General features: G+C 32.1%; 2 protein-coding genes and 1 long non-coding RNA gene across 5 annotated transcripts in view; 1 reads left to right on the top strand and 2 right to left on the bottom strand.

Annotated features, from left to right (window-relative positions):
- The window catches only part of Fancd2, a 42,990-nt gene extending 29,211 nt beyond the window's left edge, over window positions 1–13,779 (top strand). Inside the window, exons 16-17 of one of the 2 annotated variants that reach the window (XR_011720010.1) lie at window positions 7,683–7,738; window positions 13,291–13,779. The gene's annotated coding sequence lies outside the window, so the exon portion shown is untranslated. The remainder of the gene's footprint in view (window positions 1–7,682; window positions 7,739–13,290) is intronic. The other variant, XM_071718283.1, reaches the window with a different exon arrangement.
- On the bottom strand, window positions 8,482–10,341 carry LOC139779808 (uncharacterized). Its single transcript, XR_011720012.1, has 3 exons — window positions 9,590–10,341; window positions 9,140–9,268; window positions 8,482–9,034 (listed from the first exon to the last, which is right to left on the bottom strand). It is a non-coding gene; the product is annotated as an uncharacterized lncRNA (long non-coding RNA).
- On the bottom strand, window positions 11,628–13,458 carry Tango2 (transport and golgi organization 2). 2 transcript variants are annotated; one of them, XM_071718285.1, is made up of 4 exons: window positions 13,317–13,458; window positions 12,931–13,181; window positions 12,579–12,797; window positions 11,628–12,454 (listed from the first exon to the last, which is right to left on the bottom strand). In XM_071718285.1, the coding sequence occupies exons 1-4, from the start codon at window positions 13,380–13,382 to the stop codon at window positions 12,235–12,237; spliced, it is 756 nt and encodes a 251-aa protein (XP_071574386.1). In that variant the 5' UTR covers window positions 13,383–13,458; the 3' UTR covers window positions 11,628–12,234. The 2 variants fall into 2 exon arrangements, with proteins under 2 accessions (XP_071574386.1, XP_071574385.1); XM_071718284.1 differs by having other exon boundaries at window positions 12,931–13,177.
- Window positions 13,780–14,265: the final 486 nt, after the last annotated feature.

The following is a 14,265-nucleotide window of genomic DNA, read 5'->3' as shown; positions in this document are numbered from 1 at the left end:
CAACAGTAGTTGCCGAATCTTGCGAGAGATGGCGAGCAATCAAACAAGGACAGATGTCATTTCGTTAGACAAAGACAGATATAGGGAAAACAAAATTAGAAAGGTTGACATTATCGACATCGAGGAAGTTCGCCTGTCACTGCAGGATCCCCTTAAGGGGATGCTGGAGCCGCAGGCGAACTCGATCAGCGTCGATAAAGAAGTGCTCACCGACTATATCTGTCCTTGTATAGACAAAGATATAGACAAGGATAGCACGCTACATTGCACGCACACATACGCACGATATACACATCGAAATTATACTTTTATATTACGCTTCCAAATCTTGATTTGGGGGGTTTATCGATGTTTTTATTGTTGTACAATTCAGGGGAACTTGTTTTCGCGTTCGTACCAATGGTATATCTCTTATATGAAATACATCTTGTGACGAGCTGACAGCTCGCCGCAACTCGAGACGCCATATTGGGATAAAAGTAGATAAGGAAATCTGTACTTCCGTAATTTTTTCTCGTTTTCTATATAAAATCGGAGTTTCCCTGAATCATTAATGTATGTACTGCAATTCTGGAGAAGGATTTTTAATTCTGTCAAATATTAACGACGCTACGTTTTGGCAAAAAAATGCCGGTAAAACAGACGGCTCCAGCATCACCTTAAGGACGTTCTCCGGTCCTTATACTAGAGAAAATCGATTTTCTTTAGATTTTCTTGAAACTGTGAATATACGTTAATTTAGGTGTGCTTTATGCGTGGTATAAATTTCAGTACCTCTTCCGGTATAAAAAATCAAGATACTGAGCCTCAAAGTTTCAATTTTTACCAAAAAAAATTTTTTAATTTAATTTTTTTTTAAGTTTGGCATTTTTCCCTTATAGAACTCGACGAGAGGAGCAACTTTGGTCCTTTTGACCAACCTCGTATCTCTTACCGTTTGGCCTGGAAAACCTTTTCATTAGTAAAAGTTGAAACTTTGAGGCTCAGTATCTTTATTTTTTATACCGGAAGAGGTACTGAAATTTATACCACGCATAAAGCACACCTAAATTAACGTATATTCACAGTTTCAAGAAAATCTAAAGAAAATCGATTTTCTCTAGTATAAGGACCGGAGAACGTCCTTAAGGGGATCCTATAGCAAAGGCCAAACTTCTTCGATGTCGATAATGTCAACATTTTTAATTCTTTTCTAATTCGTTTTTTATGTTACCGGCTTATATCTGTCCTTGTCTAACGAGATATTTATACGATATACATCCTTGCCCGATTGTTGCGCCATCTCTCGCTACACGCAATACTGCTTATTCTATCAACTTGCATGTACTTTTGCATATATAAAAGTTAAAAGCATGCAACTTTTTTTCTAGGCTTTTAATTTTAGTTTTAATTGCACGATATTGTTCTTACATGTTTTCCCTACAGCGCCTGTATTTAATTTTGTATATATAAACTGCAGTATTTTTGTATTAAGCAAATATTGTCGTCAGTGACAGCTCTGTGTGCCCAAAATTTTAATTTTTTTGCCTTTTTGATATAAAATCGACTATAGCGCTCTACATTTTTGTGCGTACTTTAATTCTGTAAAAGAGTTTTGCAATTCCGTAAAGCCAATTAAAAGTTGTATGTATTTAACTAACAAGGGAAGGGTCAACCCTCGGGGTCACCGATTTTGTCGAAATTTTACTAAAATGTAGTATTGATATAGAAGTGACAAATGCTGTACGGAGACGATGCGCTTCTCAACCGTTGCCGAGAAATCGCGATGTGAATTTTAGCACGCTAGTCCAGTCGCCAGGTTGATTGAGCATTTTTTTCGAGGTTGATAGCTTTTGTTAATGTTTTTTTATGTTTTTTGGGTTGTAGAACAAGAATCTGTAAATAGTTTTTTCGTAAGTCGATGCAATAAAAAGTTATTAACAATTTATTTGTTTAAATTGCCCTAGCGATCAAACTATACATCCTATAAAAAAATGAACTGGAGAAAATTTGTTCCTCTTTTCACGACGAACAAAATGGCGTTTGAATTTTTCCAAAATCTTGATTATTGACGGAAATATTTCAATTTTTAGGTAATTACTGCCTACGCGTCGCGGCGTACCCTAGGCGTGCGCGCTCGCGCTCAATTGTACCACATGAGTTTTGCTCCTTTAATTTTAGGCGTGTTTTTGGAAGTTCAGAGTTTCAATTGTTTTAACGATACAATTGAGCGCGAGCGCGCACGCCGCGACGCGTAGGCAGTAATTATCTAAAAATGGACATATTTCCGTTAATAATGAAGATTTTGGAAAAATTCAAACGCCATTTTGTTCGTCGTGAAAAGAGGAACAAATTTTCTCCAGTTTATTTTTTTATAGGATGTATAGTTTGATCGCTAGGGCAATTTAAACAAATAAATTGTTAATAACTTTTTATTGCATCGACTTACGAAAAAACTATTTACAGATTCTTGTTCTACGACCCAAAAAACATAAAAAAACATTAACAAAAGCTATCAACCTCGAAAAAAATGCTCAATCGACCTGGCGACTGGACTAGCGTGCTAAAATTCACATCGCGATTTCTCGGCAACGGTTGAGAAGCGCATCGTCTCCGTACAGCATTTGTCACTTCTATATCAATACTACATTTTAGTAAAATTTCGACAAAATCGGTGACCCCGAGGGTTGACCCTTCCCTTGTAAATGTCGGTAACGACTGCCACTATAGGATCCCCTTAAGCTTTTTACTCCATTGAAATACATCTGTCCATGTTTTCAAGAATTTCTTATAGAAATACATCCTGGAATATTTTATATTTTTCTTAAGGTACTTGGCTTCACAATCATGTTACGGTATCATATACTTTATTGGATATAATATTTTTAATATCAAAGCATGATAATGTGGAAGAATTATACATGGTGTCCTAGGAGGAAAGGTCACTACTTTGAGAGGTGATAGTATCAGTTATTTTAAGCAAAAATGTTTATATAAACGATCGAGTGTCCTATTCCGAACGCTCGGTTTCCGAGAGCTATTTGAATGTACAGTGCAAAATTGCTGATAAGAGAGCTACTGTTTCTAATTTATTGTTCAAGTGACACATTTTTTACAGCATAATGAATTTTCTACAATTCCATTGTCAACATCAATACATTTATCAACTTTTGTGAAAACATAGCGTGTTGCTCGTCTGAGTGTATCGTGATGTTCCTTCATGTAGGCAATAGTATCCATTATTTGAGCGAGTAGTTTGTCTCGTATATCCATTCTTCTGTAAAAATATGTTACTTAAACAATAAATTAGAAACAGTACACAGTATCTCTTTCTTATCAGTAATTTTGCAACTGTATATTCAAATAGCTCTCTATCTCGGAAACCATTTGGAATAGGGCACTTGTCCACGTGAACATTTTTGCTTAAGGGTCATGATCTCTGCTGCAACTGTTCTTATTTAATGACTTATTTAATGCGCCTGCGCATAAGCCTACATGGTTAGGCTTTGCATTACATTCATTTTATGACTGTTTATTAACTGTCAAGGGAAATGGATAGAACTCGGAGTATTTTTGAAGTGTGCTGAAGTGATCTGAAGTGTTATTTTGTGCAAATATCTTTATTTGGAAATGCCATGCAAGAATTCTCAGCGTGGCATTTCTCACTTTTGACGTCATTAAATAAGGACAGTTGCAGCAAGGACCAGGAGCCTTATGCCGGGTTCTCACTAGGACCGTGTAAGGTGCAAAGTAACGGTTGCTACAATTCTTTCACAATGTGTTTGTTCCGGAATAAGACGTACTTACTAGTTGCAGCAGGGATCTGTTGCGTTACACGTTGCATGGTCCTAGTGAGTACCCGGCCTTAAAATGATCGATACTATCAAATCCTAGAGTAGTAGACCTTATTTTCTCTTGGGGCACTCTATGTAGTGCTTATACATTTTATTTTAGTTGGATTATTATATCACTTCGTGATATTATATATTAATATTGTAATATATTTCTTACGTTAATATTTTTTACTTGAAATTATTATGTTTTTGAATGTTTTTAAATCTATCTTTGAGTCGGAATACACATTTGTATTCAGGTATACATTAGGATTTTTTAAATTAATGCATGCGCTTGGCGTCTTTTTTTATCTTTTTTGAAAAGATAATTTTTAACAATTATATGCTTTTTAACATTCCAAGTCTTGTAAGCATTACACATTAAACTTGGTGCTTTTCTTTTATCTCTTTCCAAAAATTTTAAATATGTACAGCGAAAAAGTATAATATCTATACGCACCATCACTTTTATTAATTTGTTATAGAAATAAGTCACAATACTTATCAAAATATGTTTTTGCATAAGTTAATACAACGTCAACGATTCATATGAACAGTAAGTTTAATATACAATATTTAATTCGATTATCGATTTAATTGTTTGATACTAATAAGTATCCAATAAATGATTGTGTTTTAAGACCGACAAATAATCGGCAGGCAGTTTGAGTGGACAAAAATATATAAATTTATATAAAAATATGATTAATTTACGAAGATTTAGCTTGACCCAAAATTGCATATCTATTGTTTAATCAAATTAGAATCAAATGCCATACTTAGATCTTTGACAGCCTTATATTAGTTTCTGTGTATATATATATATTCCAACTTATTTTTAATTACGCACCGATTATTTGTTGGACTTGAAACACAGTTATTGTTGGAATTAAAACCCCTCCCCAGAATTAAATCGACTCGATTCACGGAATGTGGGAGGTTCCAGGTTCGAATCCTGGCTGAAGTAATATTTTTCGCAATAAATTCTTTACAGTTTTTAGATAATTAAATCGAGTCGATTTAATTCCAGGGAGGGAAGGGTTTTAACTCCAACAATAACTGTGTTTCAAGTCCGACAAATAATCGGCGCGCAGTTAAATAAGTTGGAAAAATATATGTGTATGTATATATATGTATGTATGTATGTATATATATATATATATATATTAGGGTGGCAATATTTTTGGGTCAAAAATTAGATTTTAAGTCTCACCCCTTAAATTCCCTTATTAAAGTACCTGGCCATCAAGTTTGAGGTACAATACATGAAACAAAAATATATGTTTATTAACTTTAGCAAAACAGCCAGAAAGTGGACTTGGTTTACAATCAATTCCTTATTCACTCATACCTACATACCACCCTCGTACACACAAATAACCTAATAACCTATTATAAACTATAAAATTATAACCTATTTAATTTAATTTGATTTAATTTACTTTAATTTAACCTATTTAACAATATTCGTTGATCATTGATTCTTATTGCAATATCTCCTAACCTCACAGCCTATATCACAGCCTATTGACATCCTAATATCTATCTTCTTTTTCTTTCGCATTCCTGTCCCTAACAACTTTCAACAATACCTCCGCTTTGGTGGTGTCCAATTTATCGTTCCAAAGTTTTTTCAACCTTTCCTTACTATCCTTTCCTAATACAGTAAACCATTCCTTTGTCTCCATACAATCCTCTACGTAGTGTTTCATGCTATCCTTACCTTTATTGCAAAAAATACATATTCACTTCTCTTTTTCTAACCAATACCTATTACCTGATTCTAAGTTACCGCATCTTAAATTTAACAGAGTTCTGATACTATCCCCGAGATCCTGCCTGTCTAAATTATCCATCCTTAAGGGGATCCTGGACAGGGGACAATTACCGACAAAAACAGTCAGAGCTCGTTCTTTGAAACGGCTTTATAGATCGCAAAATCCTTTCACAGGAGTAAAGTATAGGTACTAATGAAGAGTGGGAATATAAAAAATTAGTGATAATTGAAAAAAAATGTAAAAATGCTGTCACCTCATAATCATATTTTCTAATATAAACAGTTGTATAAGTTATATGTACGAAATGAAATGTTCCCACTCTTCAGAATACGTGCACAAACAATAACATACCGTTGAAATTGAGATTAAAAGCCTGGAAAAAAAATTAGAGCTTCGAAGAAATCGTGTATATTTTCCACAAAAATATACACGCAGGCTGGTAAGCAGAGATGGCGCAGCAATCGAACAAAGACAGATGTCATTTCGTTAGACAAAGACAGATATAGGAAAAACAAAATTAGAAATGTTGACATTATCGACATCGAGAAAGTTCGGCCGTCACTCCAGCATCCCCTTAAATAGCTGGGTCCTTCCAAATCCTTGCTCAGCTCCTTATATTTCTTATTATACCTTGATTCTAAAATCCTATTTTCCTCTAACTGTCTCTGTACATCCTCATCCCTATTCCTCATTTCTTTACCTAAATTTCTCCCCTCCCTTCTCAAGGCTTCCACAGCCACAACACTCCAACCATTCCTATTAAAATATTTCTTCCTTTCCTTTCCATATCTATCATTCCATTCATTGCTTTCTTTATCTAACCACTTTATCTAACACTTTTTAATCCACCTCTCTTCACTTGCTTCTCTGACCTTATCCTCAAACTTCATAGCCCTAATTCCCCATCCTATCCTTAGTTTGCTCATTCCTAGTTCTCTAGACATCATATATCTTGGAGTGCAAAACTTTAATTAAAAAACCCATCTAGCGTAATCCAGCATCATCTTTTCTAAATTTTTTCTTTCTTCCCCATAATTCTACACCGTATGACATCACGCTCCTAACTAAATATCTAAATAGCATCCCTCTTCTAATAAAATCATTCCTACAAATCCTTTCTCCTAGACCCCAGGTCCTGTTAGCCGCAATTCTACCTTTTCTACATAATTCTTTAATATGTTCTGTATATTTACCACTCCTGTTAAAAACAAACCCTAGGTATTTAAAGTCTTGACCTCTTCGATTTCTTTATTCTCCCATTTCCATTTTTCTACCTTTTCCCTACCTCTCTTATTGAACACCACCATCTTAGTTTTCTCAGTACATAGAGTCATTTTTCTTTTCCTAAAAAATTTCCTAATTATATCCATCATATCTAACATCGCATCCCTCTTAGCAAAAAATACCATATCATCGGCATACTTCAACGACCATACTCTCACATCCCTTAATTGTACACCGCCTATGTTCCTTTCCTCTAATGATTTCCTAATCTCCGCAATATACAGGTTAAATAAAAGCGGACTTAGAACACAGCCCTGCCTAACTTTTTTTGTTATGTAAAATTCTTTCGTTAAACCTTCCTTTGTTCTAATAGCTACCTTCGTATTCTCGTAAATTCTTTCTAACTTTCCTATAAGATCTTCCTCTAGTCCCATCTTCCTAAGGATCTTCCATAGTTGCCCTCTCTCCACGTTGTCAAAGGCTGCCTTCAGGTCCGAAAAGTACATACACTTTACCTTTCTTTCCCTTCTTTTCTTCTTTCTGGGTTAAATAGTCCAACACAAAGATATTATCCATTGTTGACCTCCCTCGTCTAAAACCGGCTTGACTCTGGTAACAAGCCTTTCTGCTCAACCGATTTCTCCAACCTTCTGATAATTTCAGCATATATTTTGTAAGCTGAGCACAGAAGAGAAAAACCTCTATAATTTCCAACAATGTTTTCATCGCCTCTTTTATGTAGCGGAACTATAATAGAGGTTCTCCAATCCTTTGGTAAAATTCCTTCCTTCCAAACCTGATTTAAAACCTCCACTAGGGTGTCCCATTTTAATCGATCACCCCCAAAAACTTTTATTTGTGATTCTAGGAAGAGATGCTTCAGGCGAAAGTTGTTTGGTTTGAAAGGGGACATCTGATTCCAATGTGAGTTGTGTCATACATGTCATCATTTTCAAGAAATTTTAAAGGAGACTAATTTCTTAAATGGAACTTGATTTTTTCTTTGAAATAAAAGTTGTAGATCTCGTCGAGACGTTTTCAAAACACTATAATAAAGCCCTCTTTCGTTAAGAATTTCCTGAGATATTAAAAATTTTGTTATAATTTTTTTAATATAAAATATGAATTATCTTGTAAAGTATTCACTTTTCGATGACTTATACTTTTATACGTAGAATAAGAGAAAAGAATTGATTGTTGTAAAAAAATAAACAGATAAAATTATTTAAAAAAATTCGATTACATTTTATATAGACGCATTCAATTTTGCAAAATTGCAAATGTAAAAATTATTATTATTCGCTTCTTTTCATTTAAAAAATGCGGTAAAAGTGCATAATAACTGACCCAGCCCCAATGACTTTGACCTTGACATATGTTGTCAAGGACATGGCCCTGAATAATTATCAACAGATTTTAAGCGTCGCTCGTTATTTATTAAAAAGTTATTAACAAAAGAATTTACACAAATTATATGTAATTTTCATATGCTACGTACGTTTTACATAATGTATTCTTAACTGCTTTACTCATCTATTTATGTGTAGTAAATTGAACGCCTCTCCCTACACACCCCTCCGGAAAAAACTAACCTAACTCAACACTTTTCGTAGAGGTTATTATTTTGAAAAATTACCGAATTTCGAGGAAATAAAGAAAAAATACAATTAAAAATTAATACATTTTTATGTATATAATCGAAAAAACTCAAACCAATTGTTGTATGGGTGGGTCAGATTTTTTAAATTTCTGTTGTTCATAATTTCAGTGCTAAGGGAAGTAATTTACTGATATCTGTGTATAGACAGTACACATGTAGGCGGGGGAGGGGCTACTGTCCCTTCTCCGCAGGCAGGGGTGGGTGGAGATGGACCTCGGTTCGCGTGAAAAGTTGAAAACCCGAACCGTACAATAATAGATCTTGTCTTATATGCAGGCCCGGGTTGGGTGGAGTAAACTTCGTTTTGATCCACCTCATCCTACAGAGCGAAACAAGGTCTATCATTGACTACGTTTACACGGCTTCTAACTAATTCGATTTAGTAACGTTGATGTTATAACTCCTATTTAAGGTGAGTTGCGTTTACACGTTCACTCTTCTCTTATTTCCACCAAGTTGAAATAGCTTAACAACTTTCGAGTGAAGCAAGTCAAGGATTTCCATTAGTACCAATATAAAAGTACGAAAAATTAGATGCTTGCTTGTGGTAGGGTTGTGGTCTGAAAGAATGTAAACAAGTCAACAAACAAAGTGAATTTTTAGGTTATATAATTTGGAAATCATTAAATATTTATTTGTCAAGTAAAATGTAATATATAACTAACCCAGTGAGAAATGATACATCGGATCGACGTCGATTAGATATCGAAATCTCGATATCAATATAAAATCGATCTTCACATCAATTTCGGTATTCAGGTGGTCACAGCTTTGACATTCATCGATATCGAAATCTTTGAAAAATCGATATATTTCGTATGATAACTAGAGCGCTTTTATAACGTTTTTTGATGTCATAATAGAGTCTGCAAACGGAGGGATTCCAACCTCTTTGTTTGAAGAATTATTTGATATTTATGAAAAATATTGCAATCGAATCAATGTCGAAACAATGTCGAATCGATGTCAATTTGAACTCTAATGAGGAAATTCACTCGACATAAAAAAAAATTATATTTATTTTAAAATTTTATTACTACTTTTTAACTAAATTTGTTTCTTAAGATGCAACCTATGATTATAAATATTTTCTCGTACTTGAAAAACACACTTACCTTAATGGGATTCGAACTCGGGACCTCTGGATCGTGAGCCAACCGTCTTACGTGGTAGACTACTTCTTAATTTGATGTAAGTGTTATATATAGTCTACATGTGTCATAACCAGCACAAATATATAATTTTTCAAAAATTCTTGAGAAACAAATTTAGTTTAAAAAAAGTAATAAAATTTCAAATCGGATATACGAATATAATTTTTTCTTAATGTCGGGTGAATGTCAGAAACCAGTGCCGGCTCATTACAAATAGGCCTATTGACAGAATAATAGAATAATGACAGTCTTGATGTGTGTATTAACCATACTCACGACATGAAAATGCCTTCTCACATGAAATTGCACTCGAAACATATTCAGAGCGCGTGCTCCGTCTCTAACTAGTGGGAAATAGTAATCGAATCGATGTCGAAACTATGTCAAATTGATGTCAAAGAGTTCAAATCGACATCGATTCGACATCGTTTCAACAACGATTTGATTGCGTACATCATGCATGATTCTTAATTATTCGGCGAAGTTGTCCCAATATATTTTAAGAATATGTTATATTAATATATTTTAAATGTTTATAATATTTTTAAAATAAATTTATAATTAATTAATAATATAATAATAACTCATTATTCTCACTAAAAAAAGTAACTTATCGTTACCATAACTCGTTTTTCTAATTGAAAAACGTAATCCCCGGCAACAAATTTTTCATATAACAACATATATATAAATGTATATAATCCTTTTCTAAAATGGACATTATATGATATATATATATATATATATATATATATATATATATATGTATATATAATTTATATAAATTATATATAAATATATATATAAATATATATATTAGACCGCATACTTGGTTAATGTATAATTTAAAACACAATAATTTTCAGTTTTCTTCGATTCAGGAAACAATTTAGTTCTTTTTATCTCATAAGTCGAATCGATATCGAACCGATATCGAATCGTTGATAATGGACAAACATGAAAAACATTGAAAATCTTGAAAGAAAATATTATATTATATTGCTACATGCTACCAAAACAGATTGTTTGCAAAGTTATCATAACATCGAAATAACCTCGAAATATTTGAAACTATCGATGTTCAACAACCTGCAGAACCGCATCGATGAGATCTGATAGGATCGATATCGAATCGACGTCGATCCGATGTATCGTTTCTCACTGGGAACAAGTAAAATTGAAATTTTAGGTTATCAATTTTGGAAACAATTAATCGGGGAGAACATGGAAAGCGTTCGCTCGTTTGTTGCCATATATACTTGACAACTGTAGAAAACATGATCATGCAATGGTCATTTAATGATCATTTAATTTTTACGGTTGGCATTATCGCTATCGTCACACTGCGACCGTTTACACGTCCTTTTTACGTCGATGTAATTCCTAAGCCTTTTCACCAAACGACTTTGAGTTACTACATCGATGTAATAACTTCGTCATAAAAGAATGTTTACACGGCATCTAACATCAGTAATTATAACATCGATGTTATAACTTCGGTGTAAATCGGTCTGTGTAAACGTAGTCTATGTCAAGGTCAAGGTCATCGGAGGTGGCTAACTTAATGTGTATTTTTACCATACTTTTAATTAATTATAAAAGAAAAGTGTATCTGCATAGTTACAGTGTATCTGCATTAAAACGTTTTAAACAAAGCATATACATATATTAACAAGGTTATGTGACGTATAATACGTACACATACTTATGAAACTAAAGTACGTATGTATCATACTTAGTATCATACGTAAAATACCATGATGTATGATACATAGGATATGATACGTTCTCAACCCTGGTGTGCCACATCAGTTGACACATTGGATGAATTGGTATGGAAAACTCTTGTCAGCAAATACAAAATAAACCTGGAATTTTTTTTAACGTGTTTGATCTTCAATGAGAAAGCGTGCTGAATTGTGTGTTAAAATAAGTGGAGGACATATCGAACATCTGCTATAGAAAAAGCTTATAACTCAGAAATAAGTGATTTTTGGAGTAATGTTTATTAAGACTTTTTTATTTGTTTTCACAAGTACTACATACTGTTAAAATTTGGTACCACCTCTTTTGAACACCCAGTATATATCACATACATGGACAGGTCTCGTCCCATTTAGCACGAGATATTATCATATTTCTTGATAATATGATTATGTAATCTATAGCATATCTTTCCTCAGACTATTTTAAAAAGAATAATTTTTCTAATCTTATTCAACTAAAAAATCAAACATGATAAATCTATAAAGTTTTCAATAGTTAATAAAAGATTTCTCTTAATTATTTCTTATACCATTGAACATGTCTCAAGACATGACATTGAATATGTCTTTCATCAATAAGTGAAATTAATAAATATTTATTATGAATACTATGGATATTATATTTTGAATTTTATATTACTAAAATTTTAACTTATTGGTTTTGTGTATCTCTATTCTTACTTATTGTTAGATATTTTTAAGAAACAATCTTTATTTAATTAAGTTTTGATTTATATAAATACAACATAGTCTTTTTTTTTTATTACGGAAATAGTATTTGAGATTACGGAAATAGATGTTGAAATAGTATTAAATGACTTAATTAAAGTCACTTAAATATTAATAAGTATTGTCATATATCAATTTATTTTGAAATTGTTGCCGTTTCCATGTAAAATCAGGCATAAGAGTTTCTTCAACAAATGTTACATTGTTTGAACCATCAATTAATAATATAGAATGTGTCCTTGTACCATATTCTTTTCCAGAAATAAAAATTGAACTAAGATTTTCATATTTCATTGGACATCTTCTTTGTAATTCGTCATCTGGTAGATATCTGTAATATATATATTATATATACGTGAATATTTTATATTAACTGAATACAAACATATTAATACAATTTTGATATTAAGATTATTTTAATATCTTAGTATTAAAATTTAATATGGATGGCATACTTTTTTCTTGATTTTAAAAAATGAATAAGCTTTTCAATTAGATCATCTTGTTTTGATATATCTGCATCTTGTACAACATGCTTGAATTCTTCCTTTCCTACTTCCACTTTTTTATAAGAATGATCTAATCCACCATTTCCAATACCTATAATATCACTGTTACAAATTTTTTTAGGTCCAGTAGATTTTATACTACTCAGATAATGCACGTCAGCATTGCTAAAAAAAAAATACACAGTAATTAAGAAATTTAGTAAAATTACTTATGTAAGATTTTAGATTTTATTACTATTAGAATTAAATAAAAGCAGCTGAATATTCAGGTTTATAATATTAGCTATTATCTACGTACTTTAAATTGAATAAAACCAAACAATAAGGATTGTATGGTTGTCCATTAATATTTTCCTTGTGTAAGGTACTTAAGTATGATTCTATAGAATCATTAGAAGTAATAAAATTGCTTATCAAAGAACCACGACCTTTTCTTGAGGAATTGGTTATACCTTCTCCATTAAGATTTAAAATAACAGCAGCTTTTCCTTTCATTGATAAAGCTAACCAAGTTCCACCTTCCTTACCAGGTTCCATGTCAGTACCTATCTCATAATTTTATATAAATTTTAAAAAATCGATATTTTTTCTTTAAATTTAATATTGTAATTCAAGCTATTAAATGTCTAAAGAAATTTTCACAATGTTATTGTTTCAGAAAATTTGCTGATATTTTCATCATACCTCCCAAACATTCAGGATGTTTTTCCCAATAGTGGGCTGATGATGCAGGACGTTTATATGTTTCATCTCGATTTGATGCAATTATTAATCGATAAGATCTAACAGCAGCATTTGGATTACGATAAATAAACAAGATACACATAGTTAATTAGTATTCGTACACTTTTCTTTTTTTTCAATTTATAAGTTTCTATTTTGAGTTGAGACACAGTATCACATCTCTTATTCGTCAAGAGATTTAAAGAAGAACTTATATTTGCTGGTATTTATATTGTCATATTTTCACATTCTGTGATACTGATAACGTTATCAGATATCGGTCATAAATTAAGATAATGTTATATTGCACAACCTCTGATGATATGTATTTGCTTTTTTCTACTGTTACAAAAATGGCTGTTTATAAATCAATACAGATACTATGTTAAATAAAAATATAATAAAGTAAGCATTTTTCTGATAATACATTGCATTTAGTTAAAATTTATACCAATAACAACATGAGAGTTAAGCTCTCTTGTAAAAAAAATATGTGTGAAACCTTGTTATATGAACTGGCAAGTGTTTCAATAATAGATATTCAAGAGAAAGAATAGAAATGTTGAAAAATTAGATCCAATATAGCATGTATCCAATGAAGTTTTTCTTCCACAAAAGCATGTAAGTACTATGCAGTACTATGTTATGTGAGTACAGAGTTGTCACAATTCTTTAATCATATAGAACAAATTCATATTGTGTAAATGCCAAGTAAATTCCATAAGTATCCAGATTATTTTTAATAGTATTAGAAACGAATAATCAATTTATATGGAAAAGTTTCATTTTCATAAAACTGAAAAATTTATAGACAAATGCGCAATTGTCTATTGACAGCCATTTGTGCAGACTCGACTCAGGGTGCAGTCTCACGTAGAAGAAAAAGTGGAACAAAAAGGAAGCATAGTAG

The sequence above is a fragment of the Temnothorax nylanderi genome, unplaced genomic scaffold (genome assembly GCF_030848795.1).
Source record: "Temnothorax nylanderi isolate EJ_2023f unplaced genomic scaffold, tnyl_v1.0 TNYL_tig0242_pilon, whole genome shotgun sequence".
NCBI lineage: Eukaryota > Metazoa > Arthropoda > Insecta > Hymenoptera > Formicidae > Temnothorax > Temnothorax nylanderi.
Note: the sequence above shows the minus strand (reverse complement) of the source record. Positions and strands in the feature narration are given on the sequence as shown.